The following is a 20,607-nucleotide window of genomic DNA, read 5'->3' as shown; positions in this document are numbered from 1 at the left end:
CAAAGGTTGCAAGAAGTAGTTGGTTTCATTGGAATGAAGGCGATGCAATCGTCTGCAAGTCTCATCTCAACTGAATTGTGTGTGTCAGTATGTCAAGTGAGAATCTGGATCGCAATAATGTTCCTCTATGGATTTCCTCTCGTTGCTGGGAGATCCTTGTCAAAGTATTGTGACAGCAGCCCAGCTGATCACATGCTCCTTGTTTCCCACGAATACTCCATCACAAAGCCATTGTTACACATACCATTGTGTGCGCACTCATTACTTATTCACACGGCCGCCCGGCCTTTTGTTCCTCGCTCGCTCCGTAAGACCTTCGCTGGGCCTGCTGTGGCCCGTCTGCCCCGCAGTCTCGCACAAGCCCCCTAAAATCCTCTCGCAAGGACACACGCAACAATTGTGCTCACCAGCTGTCTGTCTCGTCTTCCCTCCCTGCCATGGCAATAAAGTGGGGGACATGGATTACAGCATCCATTGGAGTACCGGTAGCTACCCGTTTCCTCAGATGGTGTCATGTGTGCATTCATTTGAACGACAAGTTGACAAGCTCATCATTATTTCCATTTCAAATACAGACCTTTTGTGAAATTTTACTTTGTGTGCATAATTCATGTAAGATATGTGTCTTTCTTTATTTTACACATGGTGTGCAGTGGCTTGATGTGTGATTGTAGACAGTGGATCGCACTTTTAATTGCATCATCTTGTTTTCTAGAGATACCCATAAATAAAAACATAAAAATGAAAAGTCATAATAAAAGGAAACATTTGGCTGATGAATTGACAAATAATTGCATATTATTCATTATTATTTGCAAAGTCGTGAAGTTGATGAAGTAAAGATATCAAACTGAAAATTCATTATATGCAATCATTTGATATGAGTAAAAATGACATGACCTGATAAGCAAAACAAAAAACAAGGGACACTGTAGCGTTTTGTTGTTCGTGACCGCGGATTTTGATCATGTTGTGTTTTTGTGTTTTTAATGAACGTGTCGTTAAATGTGTTTTTATTCTGGCTGCTCGGTGCAGGTGGAGGGATGAGCAGCTGATGGATAGATGGATGGAGGGAGGAGGAGGAGGGGCAGACGGGCGGATGTTCTGCTCCTCTCTGACCGACACTCCGTCAACTTGAGCGGACAGAGACGCGAGCGTGAGCCCCTCCCGGCTACCGGCCATCCGTGTGCCTGGGAAGTCCAGTCTCGCAGACCCTGTAGCTGACTGGCTGGAAAAAAAGCTGGAGGTGTTTTGTCTGGATCGGAAACTTGAAATTAAATCAGTGTTAATTAATTGCGACATTTAAAAATGTCCATATTACCGTTCACGCCTCCCATAGTGAAGAGGCTTCTCGGTTGGAAGAAGGGGGAGCAGAACGGCCAAGAGGAGAAATGGTGCGAAAAGGCGGTGAAAAGTCTGGTGAAGAAGTTGAAAAAGACCGGACAGTTGGACGAGTTGGAAAAGGCCATCACGACGCAGAATGTCAACACCAAATGTTTAACCATACCAAGGTAAGGAAACCCGAACGCTGGCTAAGCTAAGCTAGCGCTAATGACAGCTAGCGCCTGTCCTGGTAGCTAGCTTGCTAGCTTTAGCTGCATTTCCAATATTATAACTTAAAAAAATACGTTACTGTGTTTACTTGAGTTTATGGACTCCGAATGAATGAAAAAAAAAAAAAAAAAAAACATCGTTTTTGTGGGATGACGTGTTAGGATTCGGTCTTATTTCATATACATGATCATATGAAATGCTAATTATAATCTACTACGAATTCAATTTGCTGTAGTAATTGACCATGTTTGATCTTTCATATGAATACGAGATAAATTATTCGCATTGAGTGGTTTACCCATGTGAATAATACATTTGTGTGTGTGCACCAGCAATAAGCATGCGCGAATCTTAAAGTCTGCTCGGTAATTTGGTAAATTGTTTCAAGTGGTGGACCAAAGTGTGACTCAAGGGAATGTTTAGACTAGACTTTGTGTAGTTTGGAAAAAATGGGAACGCACTAATCGTGACGTACTTGTAAGATTAGGTGCCTAGGATAAGGATGACAGTAATATAAGGCTGAATAAACATTCACAATTTGCCCCTTCCGCCCGTTATTCTGAATGTGGGTGGTAGCTGCCTTTAAAATACGTAGCTTTTTGGGGTGGGAATGCACTCTAGGCTGTGGTAGGGTGTGGGCCACTATTTGGATTGTGGCTCACTTTAGAGAATAACAGCCGTCTGCCAGAGACATGACGGAATTGTTTGTTTCATACTTTATTCTTTTCATTAATGTAACATTGACGACTCTCGGTTGGGAATCGAAAGACTGAAACCGATACGGTAAAGTCCGTCCAGATCGCTCGTCTTGCTGTTCCGGGTAATGAAATGGGTGTACCTTTTTTTTGTTGATGGCACGTTTCAGATCATTAGACGGCCGACTCCAGGTGTCGCACCGAAAAGGTCTCCCTCACGTGATCTACTGTCGCCTGTGGCGCTGGCCCGACCTGCAGTCCCACCACGAGCTGCGGGCCATTGACCAATGTGAATACGCCTTCCATGTAAAGAAAGACGAAGTGTGCGTGAACCCCTATCACTACCAGCGGGTTGAGACGCCAAGTAAGTGGTGCTTGCTAGCTACCACACGCTTCAAATAAAAAGTGATTCCTAATGAGAATATCTGGGTTCCCCCAGTTTTGCCACCTGTTCTAGTTCCACGCCATACTGACATCCCAGCAGAGTTCCCGCCGCTGGATGACTACAGTCCCTCCATCCCTGAGAACACAAACTTCCCTGCTGGCATTGAACCACAGAGTAACTACATACCTGGTGAGAACAGAGGAATAAAAGCATGTCACCTTTGCACGCATATTTGTCATCTCTTGACATGACAAAAAAAAACAATATCATCAACCAAATAATTGTTGCCCTGATTACCAGTCATGTGACTGAATTGGGAAAACTGTCATCAAAAGTTGGGAATAACATGTTTCACTCTGGTAAAACACATGCAAAATAAAAATAGTAATGAATTCCATTCCAGAAATCAAAGGACGCACTATTTTTTTTTTAATTTAATTTAATTTGTTTTATTTTTTTTTGTGGCAATGTCCAGAAACTCCCCCACCCGGGTACCTGAGTGAAGATGGCGAGACGAGTGATCACCAACTTAACCACAGCATGGACACAAGTGAGTCCACTGTTTACACAAGTCCGGCCTCCTATTTTCAACGATACAGTCCGTCTATATATGGACCAAATGTGTCGTTCTATATTTCAGGTTCACCCAGCCTCTCGCCCAATCCTGTGTCACCTACAAACAATAATTTTGGTAAGCACACACAAGTGTATCATTGATTCAATCTAAGAGCATAATTCAATTCAAAGAGCCATGACACTGACATGTTTTTAATATGTCGGTGACCTCGTTTAGTTACATGGGGCGAACTATGAATAGCTACTCTCAGGCATGAACGTGTTGATGTACCTAATGTGTTGGCTTGCGGAGCGTATACCATCTGTCCTCAGTTAGGGGCCGGCCTCTGCTCTAAAAGTTGACTTGCCAGGTGCAGTGTGCACTTGAATAAATAAACGCCCCAAAAGCAAGTGGTGCTACCAGCCGCTCTGGTACGCGACACACTGATTTCGATCGCAACAAATGTAAATAGGTGACGTCAGAGTGTGTAACACTCAAAAGGAGCGGCAACGAAATTGTTTCTTGAGTCGCACACAAAACCTGAGGTCTTGCTTTAAATAACTTTATAAACAAGCCATCCCACGAGATTCTCAAATAGATCCCCACGTTTAAATAAACACCTGCGAGTGGTACAGCTGAATAAAGAAACACCCATGCTCGCTCTTCAGGAAAGAGACAAAAGATCCGCACAAGGCGCCATCCAGGGGTGAAAAGAATTCATTTCATTGTACCAGTTTCATTTGTTGACGACTTTTGCTCGCTCACCGACTAGTACCGAAGGTTTTGAAGGGACGTATTTGAGACAGTAACTGAGTAACGGTGGTATGAATGGGGTCATTGTCTGATCAGGTACAGACGGCCCCAGGTAATGTAATCACGGTAACATTTGCAAAGCCACAGGGAGGTCAGCTTCAAAATCAATTCGGCATGTCTCTGCCTTCTTCACTGGGGTCGTGGGAAAGAAGTGCAGGAGACAAATGAATGGCAAGCATTGTCTGCCGTGCGCATCTTGGCAATGAAATGTTAAGCACATTTGTCCTCCTTTGGTCTTTGTTATTAACCACTCAGCTTTCACGCGCACAGACCTGCAGCCCGTGACGTACTGCGAGTCCGCCTTCTGGTGCTCCATCTCCTACTATGAGCTCAACCAGCGTGTGGGAGAGACCTTCCACGCCTCCCAGCCCTCCCTCACGGTCGACGGCTTCACCGACCCGTCCAACTCGGAGCGCTTCTGTCTCGGCCTGTTGTCCAACGTTAACCGCAATTCCACCGTGGAGGTCACACGCAGACACATAGGTAGTCAACGTTGCCTAATTGCTGACGAATCTCAATTTAGTCAACGTTTAAAGAAAGAAAGTGTCACGGCTTGATTTATTAACACGAGAGCATTGATGAACCTGCGTGACAATAGAGATAACATTTGATGCCGATTTCAATCTTTCAACTTTTTAGGCCGGGGCGTCAGGTTGTACTACATCGGCGGGGAAGTGTTTGCTGAGTGTCTCAGCGACAGCGCCATCTTTGTCCAGAGTCCAAATTGCAACCAGCGCTACGGATGGCATCCCGCAACTGTCTGCAAGATCCCTCCAGGTGTGCGCACACGGGAAGACATACACAAAAGTTTCAGGAGGACCGAGGATGAAATCTGGGCCAGTGAAGTTGACAAGAAAGATGTTACTCTCTTGTTGATGAGAGACATAAAGCCTGCGTCTCTTTGTTAGGTTGCAACTTAAAGATCTTCAACAACCAGGAGTTTGCCGCTCTCCTTGCTCAGTCGGTCAATCAGGGCTTCGAGGCGGTTTACCAGCTCACCAGGATGTGCACCATTCGCATGAGTTTCGTCAAAGGATGGGGCGCCGAGTACAGGTAAAGTGAGAGCCGCCGCGCTGTGCTTTGTTGTACTCTTGATGAGGATGTCACAACCTTCTTGGCTGAATGAGAAAGAGTGTTGGACACTGAGGAAGGAAGTTGGTCTGCTAAGTGCAAGCATGAGCCGGTTGAGTAACGGCGAAGGAATGTGACAGGCATGCAGTGGGAGGTGAACGTGTATCAGAGACACTGGCGAGGGGGGATTTCCCAAAAGGCCAGAGTCCTGCTTGTGTTTCTGGCACCCTGGATGATGACATTAGAGTAGGGATGAAGAATTTATCCAATTCAATTCCACATTGCAATTTTCAAATCGCAAAGGCTGCAGTTTGATGGGGTTGAAAAAACCCTTTGCTTCATCTCAGTCGGTTGCGAGGTTTTATTTTTATTTTTTTTACATGTGCTCGTTTTGATGAATTTATGCAGTGTCCACATAAGTTTAGAAATGCAGGTCACATTTTTATTGTTTCATGAATCATGGAAAGTTTGCATTATTGTTGAGTTGTGAATTTATGATAACACCACACTTGTGTACTATATTTTAGCTTAAATTTAACATACAAAACCAAAAGGTTTATTTTTGTCAATCTGATCTGGTTTATTATAATACAGATTCATTTATTGCTTGTGTTTGTTAAAAAAAAAAACATGCAAAGGGGACAGAAAAAATAATTGTATATCCAATCACAATTATATTCTTCTTCTAAATGGTTGAGCCTTACTTCATTGGTTGGATCCTCATGTCTTTGTACTCCATCTAATAGTGTTGAGTAAATTGTTTGACAACCTTTTTTTTCCCCCTATTTGGCAGACGTCAGACGGTGACCAGCACCCCCTGCTGGATAGAGCTGCATCTGAACGGCCCTTTGCAGTGGCTGGACAAGGTTCTCACACAGATGGGTTCTCCCAGCATCCACTGCTCCAGCGTGTCTTAAGAGGCAGCCACGAGACCACGCCGGTTTTTCGTTCTCTCGGTGCAGAGAAGGAAAGAGACGGTATTCATCGGATCGGCCTCCCTTGCTGTCACTTTTAACTTCACACACACACACACACACACACACACACACACACACACGTGCTGCTCTTTGCTTCGCTCTGTTTAAGTGTACACGAGTGATGGTCCTTTTGCGGTGTGTGTGTGCGGCCACCGGGTGTTATCTGTACTTTTCACACACACACACACACACACACACACACACACACACGCACACAGCCTTTCTTTTTTTTAACATCAGTGAAAGTAACCATGCATCGCAAGTCTCGTATTTATAGTGATGTCACTGGAGTTGCACCAACAGAGGCATGGCGGGACATCTTTTATGAAACTTGGTGGAGGGGTGGGGCAATTGCTTTTCAATTTCTATGATATTTTCATTGATTTTTCTCAGGAAATACAACAGAAAGCTTCATATAAAATTAGATATTTTTTGGAATGTTCCAGAAATACAGACAACCTCGCCCCTCGAGGACTCTAGACTTTGTCAAGTTGGTGTGACAACACTCCTCCCGCCTTGTTTATCAGAATTTAAAACATTGATTCTATGAATTAATTAAACCCTTGAACTGGTCATGTTCCAGTATAATTATTTTTACAATTAGTTATCAATGCAAAAAAAAAATAATGTAATTAATCTTTTAAGTACAAGGCACTTTTTGCCACCAATAATTCATCATATTAATGAGAATTTGATAATTACTTCTTAATTGGTGTTTTATCTATTTTAAACAAGATCAGCACCATTTCGTCTTGGATTATATAAGAAAAAAATATTTTGCTCAATGAAAAGACATTTTCTAAGTTATTTTTTCATACAGTCCTGCATGAAAATACTTTTTTCTTTTCTTTTTTTAAATTATTGCCTCAGTATCATTGTACATAAGTATTTATAGTTTGTAATTTCTTGTAGTTATACAAAAATGGGACTGCACGACTCGACAAGTGTACATGTTCAAGACTCCGCCTACTTTAATGCTGACTTTTCTCAGCTCTGGTTGACTTGTAGTGCGCAGCGCATAACAGTGAGACTGATTCAACATAGTTTTGCAGTTATTGAGGCACGTTTGGATGGAAAAACAAACGTACCAAGTACAGTACAATGCACTTTTGACTCTTGTACAGCTTCAGTTCTGGTGATTTCTTGTGTCTAAAAATGTCAACTCAGTGTTAAGTCATGTGTCTTTGAAGATGCAGTGTCAATTAATATTCACGCTCTTACAGTACACAAGCCAATGGATGATGTAAGTCTGTCGCGCAGTTGATAACATTGCATTGGGTAGATGAGAGCTTTATTCGCTCTTCAATGTCTCATGCAAGTCAAATAGTCCTAAAAGGCCCTTTTATTTTGTTATGCCAAATGTCTAATAAAGTAATATAAATGTCAAGTATTTGCTTCCAATATGAGGTATATGCCTCTGCGTTTTATTGTCCATGTGACAATGAACAGTTAGCCACAGAGCAGAAGCCTTGTGTTGAGAGTACAAAGAAATGACAAGAGCTATTCAAGACAAAAAGTCTTTATGTTGACAATACAGACCATCCATTATTTGTATGACAGTTCATCTTTTGTGACTTGACAGAATATTCACAATTTGTTTGTCTGACAGTTAATTTTAAAATAAGGCACATGATGTCACGTTGAGATATTTATGACATTGTACCCCAAGGATAAACTCATGGATGTAATGTTTGTTTGATTTTTTTATCTATCACTAAGGAAGACCCATGTGTAAGGGCTGCGTCCTGGATCCTTTCTACCTCTCTTTTCAGCTAAATCAGTAATGCCACTTTGAAGGAGCCAAAGCCGCCTACAGTACAGTCAAGTACGTCCATGAGCACTTCCACTTGCAAAGTGCAAGCGGTGACTCCAGGGGGCGCTGGACCTTGCGCGACAGCCAGTTAAAGGTAGGAAAGAAATGTTGACCGTTCACTTCCGTTAGCTTTCCTCCCCTGATGATAAGCCGTCTATCTCGTCGTCATCGCCACCAATGGCCATCCAAAAAGCTTTAGCTACCTGGAATGCAGAACTTTTGATGTAGCACACCCATTAGGTACTTAAAGGAGGAGTTGAAGCACCTTACCTTCTCTGCATGAACTTTTCTTTGCTCATGAGGTAACGATGACGCTTTGTCTGTGAGTTGGCAGGGAAAAAGACATACTATTATCTTCATGATACGGGTAAAGCGCCTAAACTGTTTCACGCTTCATTTACCTTTCATCTCTTTTAATTTGGTGAAGAGGCGTTCAAAATTATCCACGTCTGCATCTCCAGCTGTGAGATTTGCAAGCTCCTGTATGTCCAAGTTTGTCATTGCATCTGAAAGGATCAACATTTGATTTCAAAACTTTATACACAGTAATGAGCAAAAGCATTAGATTATTATCGATGGCACAGATTTTTTTTTTTTAAGGGTAAAACAAAAACTGTTCCCTTACCAACAACTGTGTTCTCTGGTGAGCTGTTTGTCTCCATATGACGAGTCACTGCAGTAGCAAGCGCGCCCTCTGCTGGTTGACTAGAAGACTGTAATAGAATTATAAAGCAATCATTTTAAACTGACGTGAGAATTCTCTTTATAAATTTAGGTGGCACTGACTTGTGGATCTTGACAGCTGCGAGGGTGGTTGTGCCGAGCAGCCACCAAACTGCTCATTAGTCCGAAGCTCTGACTGTTCCCTGTTGTCCCAAAAAAAGGCAGATTTAAATTCTGTAATCAAAAAGACCTTGGGACAATGAAGTATATCTAACCATCTTTCATCTCCACGCTGGTCCACACATTTGCATTGAGTGCCTGGACAATTCTCTTTACTCCTGTGGATTCTGGAAAGTCATCTGCACAAAAAAGGTGATGTAGACACATCATATATGATTTGACGAGTTGTTTTAACATTTCACGATGAAGATCATTTGTGAAAAATTGATTTCAAGTGTCCCTCACCATCTTCATCAGGCAGCTCCTGAGGGTTGAGCTCCACCAGCTCAAAGCTGTGCGACAAACACCATTGTTGTGCTTCATGTCTGGTAACACCTTGAAAAGAAATCCCAATTAACACAGAATTGTATCCACAATTTCACACTGCAGCAATGTCAAAGTCCGCTTTATTGTCAATTTCTTCACATGCCAAGACACAAAGAAATCGAAACGGAACATACCTTCTGCACAAACTCTGTCACAGACAAGAATCAGCACCTCTGGAGCAATGTCGTCCACCACTGATATCCACGGATGAAGCTTTTCTAAACCATCCTTCTGCAAAATGTACGTCATTTCATTCAACACAATGAAACTGCTCCGTTACAAAAAGAATGAAAAAGGTCCATACCTTTGTACTATCAAAAAAAGCAATGAAAGCTTGCATGGACTGTGCAATCTCTGACGACATCTGAAAAGTGCTGGGTACGATGCAGAGCCTGACATCCGCTGTGTAATATTTGTTGTTGATGGTCCAAGGATACCACACGACTGTTTGTTCTCGTTTGCTCGCTTCTGGTAGCGTCTTCGCCCCAACAATTTCTGACAGAAAAACAAAAACCATAATATGTCACACAAACCCGAGTGCATCCGCTCGGCTAAGTTAGCACTTTATTACGTTATTTATAAACTCCTAACATTTTGGTGAATGCCCGAGCAACCGAAGGTAAACATGTTCGCTAGCATTAGCATTTCTATCATTCCTATGAGTGTGTTTACAATACATACGTTTGATCATTTCTTCTTCTTTAAAAGTGGCATCACTGCTAGTGACAACGACACAGGGGAGAGGCGTAGTGGCGTCCTCCGAGTCTGACATTTTTCAACCAGCTAGGCGAAGCTCCGGTAGCTGTTGGCGTCACGTGATCTAGGAGGCGGGATTTCCATGAACTTTCAACTCCGACGAAGCCTTCCGGTTCAATGGCCGACGAATGAAAGGTATGTCAAGAATGTAACGATTTAATTAACGTTTTAATTTGCTTTGTCTGTGCTTTAGAAACATAATGAACAGGTTTATTTTCTTTCTTTTGTTCAGTTAAAGTAAATCTCACGCAAAAAACTCGTTCTTTCGATGTTTGTTGAATTAAGCTCGTAAACAATACAATTAAGACATGAGTAAAATATTTGTTTCTTGATATTGTAAAGAATTGTATAAAACACATGATTAAACTTAAGTTAACTATTTTGCTATTTCTTTTAAACCAAGTAAGGCCTTCCTGTGGGGAGCTTCTTTCCACTTTCCAGAAACATTAGATTCATTGAAGTAATTAAAATGTCCATAATTCAGAATGTTTGTCATCGTTCTTTCGATGTTTGTTGAATTAAGCTCGTAAACAATACTATTAAGACATTAGTAAAATATTTGTTTCTTGATATTGTAAAGAATTGTATAAAACACATGATTAAACTTAAGTTAACTATTTTGCTATTTCTTTTAAACCAAGTAAGGCCTTCCTGTGGGGAGCTTCTTTCCACTTTCCAGAAACATTAGATTCATTGAAGTAATTAAAATGTCCATAATTCAGAATGTTTGTCATCGTTCTTTCGATGTTTGTTGAATTAAGCTCGTAAACAATACTATTAAGACATTAGTCAAATATTTGTTTCTTGATATTGTAAAGAATTGTATAAAACAAATGATTAAACTTAAGTTAACTATTTTGCTATTTCTTTGAAATCAAGTAAGGCCTTCCTGCGGGGAGCTTCTTTCCACTTTCCAGAAACATTCGATTCATTGAAGTAATTAAAATGTCCATAATTCAGAATGTTTGTCTGTAAGTGACCTGTATGACCCCTAAATTACCTGCGACCCTAATGAGGACAAACAGTATCGAAAATGGATGGATGGATGGATGGATAAAGGGACATCATATTTTCCAGTTATTCACTTTGAAAAGGTTTGCATTGATTCCCTTTGTCCAGCGTGTGTTTTAATATTAATTGCACATATAGCCCATGCCTCGAGCCACATTACCTTTGTGAAACAATTGAGATGAATTGGCTATCATTGTTCCTTTCTCATCTTTACGACTTCACTTTGCAGGTTGGACTCGATCTTCATGCTGGAGTGAAGAGTGATGGGAGCCTTCTGCTTTAATAGCTGCTTAAAGGTCTCACGCACAGAGCAATGGTGACATAAAGGTCACCGGCCTGCCCCTGTCACAACAAACGCATCCATCTTCGCAAAGGTCGCTATCCCTTTTAGATATAGTTGACACACTTTCTACACTTATGTTTTGGTCACTCAAGTGCCCGAGGTGACGTGACGAGGAAGAGGCCGAGACTGTCGTGGTGATATTGTACAGATGGAAGAGTTGGCCGCCAAACGCGGCAGATTGCGGCACATCAGCATTCTTCGAAAGAAACAGGCGCTTGATTGCTGCGCTACGGGCTAGTGCTCCGCAGCTGTCTCAGGACAGACGTCCATACCTGCTCTAGCATGCCAATAAGACAGCCGTAGCTTCCCCAACTGCTAATCACTGGCTATCTGCCGACTCCTTCTCCTTCTGAGCTTCACAATGCGCTGCACCTGTGCCAGAAGCTCTCTGTTTTAGCAACAACCCCAAAAAAAGTGCCATGTTTTCACAGCCCAGTAGGAGACAGATGTGTGCCTTTGGGCACAGTGTCCCTCAGCACCTGGACTCTTCTTGTGGTCTGTCAGAGAGCTCAATGGTCTGAGGAGAACAAGGTTGTGTGGGGGGTGGACATCAAGTGACGTCAGGAGGCTCTGCTCAAACTTGTGTTTTATGAGTCATGACGAGTCAAGTTGTTTGGTTCACCTGAGCAGCAAAACTTTATATGTTTGTTTATGGTCGTGTCATAGTCTTTAATTCATGTCTTCATTTGGGCTATTTCTTAGTAGTGCTCACACTCAGTTGTTGATCTGCAATATTATCCCAAAATTCCATCGTGGAATGGACTACTGCATAGCATTAAATAGCATCACTTTCGTTGTCGAGGAACGCAAAGCTTTCCAGCTTTTTAGTTCTCAGTTTCATTTTCATGGTTCAATAATGCAGTTTCATGTTATCCGCACAAATCTTTGTGTTGCACATATTTAAGAGCACTGACACTTCATTAATTAGCACCTCCAAGTTCATTTGGTTTTAGCACCACTCTGTGTGTGTATACATGCGCAAAATGCATGTTCCCTCTCTTTAAACATTCAACGCCTGTTAATTAAACCTGCTTATCTTCCCCCGGCAGTGGCATCATGTACCTCGCTGATTGGGTTAATTGTGAGAAGATGTTTTCAAAGTAAATGCTTATATTAATTAGGGTGTTGTTGTTTTTTTATGCTTGGTTTGTTTCGGTTAGCCTAGAGAGAGATTGGTTTGAGCCATGCAGCAAATGGGATGATTTCCCTCTCTCCATCCTCAGCATCTGGCAGCCAACTGGAAACACACACAGTCCTTCCCAGTTAACCATCGTCCGCATCACTTTATTAGCGTTCTCTTTTTCTCTTCTACCCGGCAATCCTGTCTCACCGCTCCACGACCATTGAGGAACTCGGTCTCATTCAAATGATTCTCTGCGGGAAGATGACTGTCCTCGTGCCGGGGGAACAGAACCATTTTGTCCCCGTTGCCCTTTAATTTGCAGATTAGGCAAATGAAAAGCCATTCCATTAAATATTTGCAATTGGCACAAAGGTGTCGTTTTTCCCCGCTGTGATGAAATCGAATAAAGTAAAGACAAAATTGTCTTTGCATCCAGCGCAGCACCAACTATGACACCAGTCCCGATTGGACCGCCGCGCTCGCATTTAAGACCGTAATCAGGAATGTGCGTTGCAAATCATTTTGCAAGCGTCTGAAATGATTGGGCCTAATTACTAGCAGATGGAATGCTTTATGTGCACTCGGTCGGGGTGGCTACAGAGGCTGCTGTGTGAACAAGGATAATTAGAAAGTTGAACCCCATTGTTGTTAATTAGCATGAATCCAATCATTTAATTACCTTGATTCAGTCGAGGATTGTGGCACAGGCAAAAATCCGGAGCACGCTCCTGGAGGTTTTGCCGGGTGGAGCCCAGCGGTGGCCGGACATGATGCAACAGGTCCCTCCCCTGCCGAAATATGAACCCAAATTAATCATCAGACTTTACACCTCTGTTATGATTAGACTTAACGACCCCACCCCCAAGGTCTATTAGCGAACTCGACGGGGGGGTAGTTGTGCCGAAATGCAGATTCCGAGCAAAGGCAATTAGAGAAGATAGGAAACGGTGGTGTTGACATATTTTGTGGCCTTGTTCTGACAGGATACCCTCGTGGTTGAGCTCGAGGCAATTTGCCGTCCTGCCGAACATCCTCATAGGGAGACTGATTAAAAAGGAAAAAAGGTAGGAGGTTGTCATTGCCTAATACCTTTGAACAAAATGTAATCTTCTACATGTCATTTTTTTCAATGGGAAATATTGTCTGGAAGACATCATCTAAACTGGAATTTCATTTTTGTCTTCTTTTCCCCCCCCCCAGCTTTAACGACTTGATTTCTTCACCTTTTTCTGATACACTTCATTTTAATGACATCTTTCGAGGAACTGTGAGCCGTCCATAGAGCGCTGATCCTAAAACACTGAGATCATCAGGTGTGGCGAGGATAAAGAAACAACGCAGCATCAGCAACGTTTCTGCTCAACAGGTATGTAAACTGCCTATGAACCAGATCAAAAACAAACGGAGGAACCATAACTGAATTCATGAGCCTGTAGTTCGTAAATGATCCTGTAGGAGGCGGTAGAGGAGACGGTAACTCAATACTGCCTTGTTTTCTTTTGGTGGAGCTCCACTTGATCTTTGCCATTCCTTTTACAGCTTCTGAAATTTAACATCTGTTTTGTAAACACATCAGAGGAATATAGTTTGATTTAATTATGATATGTTTAATGGTTTCTATCCTGCTTTCTTTGTTTTGATTAACTCAATTTAACTGCTACATTGTTTTTATGGGCTCAATCTGATAAAATTGCTGCATTAGCATTTAACTTCCTGTCCGTCGTCTATGCATTTGTTACGGTCTTTTTCATGAGCGCCGTGTAGTAGTCTTCATTTATTCCTATCGATCTTCCCACTGTTTTGTTGTTACACCGCGGCAGACGATTGTTGCTGAGATGAATCACTGCTACCTATGGCTGCCAGCGCATTCTGCCAGTGACAGAAGGGATAATTCCTTGTGGATCAAATAAATACAGATGTGGAGTAATTAGTTGTATTCCCAAGGAGCTCATTGCTACAGCACACATTAAAGACGTGAAGGATAGGATGGGCCTCCCATCGGCAGCTTTTATCAATTCAACCTGCTGGAAAACAGGAGAGGTCAAACGCCTGCCGGCGATTACAATAATAGATCTGTTTTGTGTACACAGTGATAAATCAGGTCAAGGAACAACCGTTGGAAAGTAACTTTGGAGCTGCAGTAATCTTTCCGCCCTTGTTTCCCACAGACTTGGAATGTGTCTTAGAAGTACAGTCCTTCTCCGTCTACCTCCCCAAAGAGAATCAAGGCCAACCGCTCCGTATTGGAAAGTGAGGTGAGTTCCCAGAGCGCTCATATCTCAAATTTGGACTCGCATGTCAAAGCACGTTTTGTGCTCAACCAAACAACGGCTCGCCTCTCAAAAGGATCATACGAAGTCGGGTCTCCTCATGGTGCAGTTGCAAAAGTCTGAAGCTTCTATGACTCTCTCCAAACTGATCATATTTAAATGGTCCACAGGCAAATTCTGGAATGTTTGATCTCACTCATACTGCTGCTTTGCTTCATTGCGGCCATGCAGTGTAACTGTATATTGACTCCCATCTGAATGGCTTCATTTCAGATCCATGCAGTTGTGCCTGAATTAATGATTTTAAGTGCCACACTTAGTTTTTATGGCTCCCTCCAAAGAGCATGTTTGAGAAAAGATGCACAAATTACAGTTTATTGCCATTCTTCTTATTTTTGTTCACCCCCCACACCAATGAAGAATGAGCCACTTGAAGTTAACATCGTAGCAACTAGATAAACAGCAGACGACATTACAGGAACAGCTGGATATTGAAATGAAGATTGTGCCCATTGTTGAGATGAGGCAGCTCAAGAATAGACTAGATTCCTGTCTGCTTGTAAACATACCAGAATAGGCGGTGAGAATAGTTATTTTTGTGCTTATTTTAGAAAACTGCATTGGGTTTGCCATTGGCGGATGATCAAATTGACAATTCAAAAGTAAATAATTTGAGTAGCTGGATCACAGTAAGAACAACTGATTGATGTCAGCAAAGAAGCGAAAACAATACAATAAACCCCCCTCCGTTGTGGGATGACATTCTAGACCACCCCCACGATAAATATATAGACATTTCCTGTTTACATTTGCAACACTTATATTTTTAAAACGTTTTAAACGCACTTTGAAAGTATTCCAAACACGTTTGAAATATTCCCAAACATAGGAGAACACAAAATATTCTACAGTGTAATAGTGAACTGAGTCAATAATAACCTCAACTATGTACATCAATATAACGATGCCCTAAGATGTACATAATAAAATGAACCTACAGATATTTGCTGTCTTTTTTCTTTCCGTAGGCTTAAAAAAACAGATTTTCATCATTCCCAGTAGTTTCCCTAGTGTTCTTCTTTGAATTCACATCTGAATAAGTGTGCTGCCATCTATGGTTAAAAGTGGAATTACAACGCACCCAATGTACAGTACAGTACAGGACAGTTGGACCAAAATAGTTACTAATTAACGGAGAAAAAAAACAAATCCACAAAATAGTGCGACAGTGGAACATCCTGCAACTATTTACAAATAAAACCAAGCAAAAACTGCCACACTGTTATGATTCTACACAATGGCATCATTTGTTCTGCAAAGCAATTTAACCCAAACCCAGTCCAAACAAATACAATGTGTTTAATGATTGCCAATTATTCATTCACTACAGTTGTAATCTGTGCACAAGCTTCTGGCTCTTATGTCTCATAAGAAGGCCCAGCGCCGCCTGTACTTCCTTCGGAAACTCAGGCGAGCGGGGACTCCTCCGGCCGTCATGACTACTTTTTACCGCGGCACCATTGAGAGCGTCCTCTCCAGCTGTATTGCTGTCTGGGGTGGCAGCTGCACTGACCAAGACTTGAAGGCCCTGCAGCGCATTGTGAAAACGGCTAGTAAGACTATTGGTGCTTCTCTCCCCTCCTTGAAGGACATTTACACCTCCCATCTCACTCGCAAGGCGACCAAGATTGTGAGTGATGTGAGTCACCCCGCTCACTCTTTGTTTGAACTTCTGCCCTCTGGGAGGCGGTACAGGAGCCTGCGCTCCCGCACCACCAGACTTTCCAACAGCTTCGTACTCCAGGCTGTTAGGATCCTGAACTCGCTCCCCCTTTCAGCGTAGCGTCCTGTTCTTGCTGTATGCTCACTGGCTCGGTTTTGCCCCTCATATTATTGGTCTGTTTTTATTCATCGCTCATTTTATTTTATTTATTATTTATGGTTTGTGCCTTCTTGTTTTTGTTTTGTGTCGCCTACTTGTATGTCTCGTCACCGTGGGATGGAGGAAACGGAATTTCGGTTTCTTTGTGTGTCTTGACATATGAAGGGATTGACAATAAAGCTGACTTTGACTTTGACTTTGACTTTGATATGCTTACAAATAGCCTTTGATTTTCTGTCATGCGTTAATTACCGCATTTTGCCATTTAATGGGGAGCTTTGCGTAAACTATTTACAGCCTAATGACTGTGAGCTTGCAGCACAAGCGTTTGACTTTTTTATTCATTTCATTCAAGGAGGCGCATTCATCTCCGACGTCTTGTTTTCTGATTTTGTTCCCATTAGCTCGTCGTCATTCCAGGCGTATGCGCGGCGCGGGGCTGTAATTGTTGTGGCATCGGGGCCGTTAATTACGGTAGAGCGAGGCTGAGCCGCCGCCAAGGTTCATAATGGCGGCCGAGGCGGCGTAAATGGGGTTTGTTTCACCAGCTGGGGTCCCATGGAGAGGAAAGAGTGCCGAGGCCCTCGAGTGCAGGCCCACAGCCTCGGGGCCTTGGGGCCATATGGACGCAACACTTTAACTGGCCTTTATTCGAAACCTCGCTCTTTTAATCAAAGCAAAGCCCACATCCTGTGTTCCGCATTGCCTGAATCTTTTTATCATGGTGACATTGTTTTCCCATAAAATACATTAACCGCTTTAAGGCTTTACGACGGCCTTCTGCTCTTCTGCCAGTTAATATTGGAGATAGCAATTTGGATTGTGTCGAAAGATTATAAAGGTTCAAACAAACAAGCATGAATATTTGATTCCTTCACAGCAGAAAGTGCGGATGGATGTTTTGCCGTTTATTTTGAGATACAACCCTCATTAGCTGGCCGCTCGGCCGGAATACACACAATAACACAGATTCCGATTAGATTCATTATTTGGGGGAGGGCCATTATTAGTTTCTCCTCAAATAATAGTGATGAATATTTCATGAAAAAAAATTATTGCCAATTAATATTTAAAATCCAAAAGTCTTTTTCCCCCCCTCAAAATAATTGTTCGCTAAAATCTGACAATTAAATTGCATATTAAGCAAATATATTTTGGTGGAAAGCCAAATTCCGTTAGCCGTTAATCTGATTTTCATTAGCTTCCACAGACACATTTGTTTAATTATGACTTGTTGAGGCTCAGCGTGAAGAAGTTGACTCTTGGTAATACAACGTAAGCCTTTACAATCAACCAACTATCATCTCCCCTCCGGCTGCGTACAACAACAGTCCGACAAAGAAGAAGAGGAGGAGGAGGAGGAGGATGAAGAGGTACAGCGGGAGGGGGGTCCCCCTATAGCCTCAGGCATGATGTTAGAGCCCCGGAGCCCGTTTGAGCTTTTCCACACACAAAGAGGTTAAAGACATGTAGATCGGCAGCCATGCAACGCCTGAAGGGGGCCATCCACTCTTAAGCACTCTCGCAGCTTGCGTACGCATCATTAGGCACAAGAGGGTCAAAATTACACCTAATAGCGTCAACAGATGGAGGCCTGCTTTTTTTGGTCACAAACAAATCTTGAGCAATACCTTATTTAGGTTAAGATTGTCATTTAAAAAGCGGCACCATTAAAGAAGTGACGAAGAATTGTTCCCACTGTGCAAATGTAATTAATTGCCCTTTAATTTTTGGCACACATCCCAATTAAACATGATATGAAATACAGTCGATCCAAAAAGTTGACACACGTTTTTTTGTGTGCTTTTGAGACCTTTCTGGCTTCTGCTGGAAAGAAAGGAAAATTAAGGAAAAGACTACAATTGAACAGCTGAACTTTATTGGGGGAGAATAAGAAGTTTGTGATTGGTTAAATGTGAGCCACATCCCAATTACGAGAGTACGTACACATCTCAGTTGTTCGGGTTTCATCACAAAACCTGGCATTTGAACAGGGGTGTGTAGACTTTTTATAGGCACTGACTTTTTGTTTTTTTTAAGCAATTTTTATACCACAAGTGAAAGAAAAATGACTTATCTTAAAAGTTAAATTAAAATTGAGATGCACGCTTTCAATTGGACTATCAAATTATTCTCGATTCTTTTTGTCAAACTTTCCAGTCAATAATGATCCCCAGCTTCAATATTCAGCTTTATATATTGAACGTGTGGAGCTATGAAGTTGTGCAACTCATTTTGATTCAAACTCCAATTAGCATTTGTCTTCTACTGCCCTACTGTCATCTCGATCAAATATCATTTGAGTTCCTCAGGCAAAAGAATTGAAATTGTACTTGACATTCCTCATGGCACAGGAACGCGTTCCGGTAAATGAACATTTAGACAACAGAGTGAAGCCTCGGAAACGCTCAGCCCCGACTTGCACCAGATCCCCGGCCGGCGCTGTTGTTTCACGGTGCGCTAGAGAAAACCGAGCGGCAATCAAGGCGAAAGGGAAACATCTGTTTTATTTATGGGCAGATTGCGGGGCTCTATGTGGGTACCGAGCAAAGTCGAAATCCCATCACGGGCCACCGTACGCAGTTTAAGTCGGCCGAATTTATTGCCAAAGCATCTCCCTCGCCGTCTCCTGCCTTTGCGGCCTGCTGTTTGGGCCAAGTGCATAGGCAAAGTCCCGGGGTGAGCTCGCTCTACCGTCGCAAACGACAACAGTTCCCTCACACTTTTTGCCGCACCATTGTGTGCTTTATGGTTTGTACAGGGGGAATCACTGTGCAGCGTTTGACCTCTCCTCTTACAGTACTTGAATATGATGATGGCTCTTACGTGACTGGAATATCAACGGCATCATCTCTCGTCAAGTCACACGGAAGCCACTCCAAATAACGCTCGTGTAGGATGTTCTTGAATTTCACTCGTGATACGTTTCATGACAATACGTAGTGCCGCTTTTGTACGGCCAAATGGAATAATAGCCACCACTCTTTTTATCCTGAAATGCTCTTTGGAGAGCACGTGATATAAATTATTTTGACTCTTTTCATTGCAGTGACGGCGTTCCTCGCCATGTTATTCCCGAGCGATTCCCCGTTTCTAATTAAATGGAAGTTGTGGCTTGGCCGGAAAGGTTTTACAGTTGTTTACCAGCGAGTTCACACATTGTCAAAGCAAAGCTTGCACTTATGCTCCCAAACGGTTTAAGAGACACCTGAAACAAAAGTTAGAAATTGACAACGTAATTAAGTGGCGAAACCATTATGGCACCTCCTAGTTACAGAAACAAGAGTGCTATCGATCCCTGTCGTGCTCCTGATTGATCCCCAGATAGATGGGCTTAGCTTCAGTATTCATCAGCCGCTCGGCAGAGAGAGAGAGAGAGAGAGAAAGACTTGTTATTGGGGGCAGGTGCCGTCTCTGCGCTTGTGACTTTAAAGCCATTAGACTCCGGAGGCCTTCTGATAATAGGCTGTCACTCACAGATTGACCCCTCCCACTTCATCCATCAGGCGCCCACTAAGAAATTGAAGCAGCCACCTAAGGTCTCGGCGATAACAAGAAGTTACTGGAGTCATCCGGATAACTCAAGGGCATTTGCAGAAAAGCGCTCAACACTCGGAGAGTGATGATAAAATGGAACTAAGCTCGGAATTAGCTTATACAGTGGTGCTTTGCTTGCTTGTTACGTAGGATGGGCAAGTACTGGTACTAGGTACCGGTATCAGGTCGATACTCACCTTGTTTCCGTGTATCGGGTACTTACAGCAGCAGCTGATATCAATCGCTGATACCGAGACGCCCTCTTGTGGTCGTTTTACCAAGTGGAACTAAATGCATACATGGCTGACACAATGTTTTGAACAGTATCCATGTCAATATTCTCATTTGGATGCAATTTCTTTAAGAATATGTATGTTTTAAAAGCCCAAAACACAGTGGTCTGATTAATGTTTCGGAATATAAATTAAACAGGCAAATTCCACCTGTTTTGATCCATCTCTGGGCGGCCATTTTGCCACTTGCTGTTGACTGCAAATGACATCACAGGTGTCAGGTCACAACCAATCACAGCTCACCAGTTTTCTGAAGCCGGGTTTGACGTGAGACCTGGCAACTGTGATGTCAACTGTAGATTTTGCTGCATAATTCATA

The 20,607-nt window shown here is 42.5% G+C and overlaps 2 protein-coding genes and 1 long non-coding RNA gene across 5 annotated transcripts in view; 2 read left to right on the top strand and 1 right to left on the bottom strand.

The window, feature by feature from the left end:
- Positions 1-1,085: 1,085 nt before the first annotated feature.
- Positions 1,086-6,109, top strand: smad3b (SMAD family member 3b). The gene is made up of 9 exons (XM_037254459.1): positions 1,086-1,511; positions 2,420-2,613; positions 2,689-2,823; positions 3,110-3,184; positions 3,275-3,325; positions 4,274-4,486; positions 4,643-4,780; positions 4,912-5,056; positions 5,868-6,109. The coding sequence occupies exons 1-9, from the start codon at positions 1,309-1,311 to the stop codon at positions 5,989-5,991; spliced, it is 1,278 nt and encodes a 425-aa protein (XP_037110354.1). The 5' UTR covers positions 1,086-1,308; the 3' UTR covers positions 5,992-6,109.
- Positions 6,110-7,554: 1,445 nt separating this feature from the next.
- aagab (alpha and gamma adaptin binding protein) lies at positions 7,555-9,894 on the bottom strand. Its single transcript, XM_037254461.1, has 10 exons — positions 9,755-9,894; positions 9,378-9,568; positions 9,208-9,304; positions 8,993-9,082; positions 8,803-8,886; positions 8,651-8,730; positions 8,490-8,577; positions 8,266-8,370; positions 8,135-8,184; positions 7,555-8,067 (listed from the first exon to the last, which is right to left on the bottom strand). Exons 1-10 carry the CDS (start codon positions 9,843-9,845, stop codon positions 7,990-7,992), a joined length of 954 nt encoding a protein of 317 aa, XP_037110356.1. The 5' UTR covers positions 9,846-9,894; the 3' UTR covers positions 7,555-7,989.
- The window catches only part of LOC119124458, a 42,749-nt gene continuing 32,030 nt past the window's right edge, over positions 9,889-20,607 (top strand). For 2 of the 3 annotated variants that reach the window (XR_005098280.1, XR_005098279.1), the window contains exons 1-5: positions 10,821-10,923; positions 11,070-11,214; positions 13,290-13,370; positions 13,507-13,672; positions 14,475-14,561. This is a non-coding gene — a long non-coding RNA (uncharacterized LOC119124458). Of the gene's footprint in view, positions 9,965-10,820; positions 10,924-11,069; positions 11,215-13,289; positions 13,371-13,506; positions 13,673-14,474; positions 14,562-20,607 lie in introns of those variants that run through there. The other variant, XR_005098281.1, reaches the window with a different exon arrangement.

Source organism: Syngnathus acus, chromosome 6 (genome assembly GCF_901709675.1).
Source record: "Syngnathus acus chromosome 6, fSynAcu1.2, whole genome shotgun sequence".
NCBI classification, from domain to species: Eukaryota; Metazoa; Chordata; class Actinopteri; order Syngnathiformes; family Syngnathidae; genus Syngnathus; species Syngnathus acus.
The sequence above is the reverse complement of the archived record's forward strand: the minus strand, read 5'-3'. Positions and strand labels throughout refer to the sequence as shown.

Bases quoted from the DNA above. Each gene is read 5' to 3' on its own strand.
- smad3b (XM_037254459.1), top strand. From the start codon at position 1,309: ATGTCCATATTACCGTTCACGCCTCCCATAGTGAAGAGGCTTCTCGGT. The intron at 1,512-2,419 runs GTAAGGAAACCC...GGCACGTTTCAG, and splicing joins AAATGTTTAACCATACCAAG to ATCATTAGACGGCCGACTCC. The intron at 2,614-2,688 runs GTAAGTGGTGCT...GGGTTCCCCCAG, and splicing joins CCAGCGGGTTGAGACGCCAA to TTTTGCCACCTGTTCTAGTT.
- aagab (XM_037254461.1), bottom strand. From the start codon at position 9,845: ATGTCAGACTCGGAGGACGCCACTACGCCTCTCCCCTGTGTCGTTGTC. The intron at 8,731-8,802 runs GTTAGATATACT...TTGGGACAACAG, and splicing joins CAGCGTGGAGATGAAAGATG to GGAACAGTCAGAGCTTCGGA. The intron at 8,185-8,265 runs GTAAATGAAGCG...GCCAACTCACAG, and splicing joins CAAATTAAAAGAGATGAAAG to ACAAAGCGTCATCGTTACCT.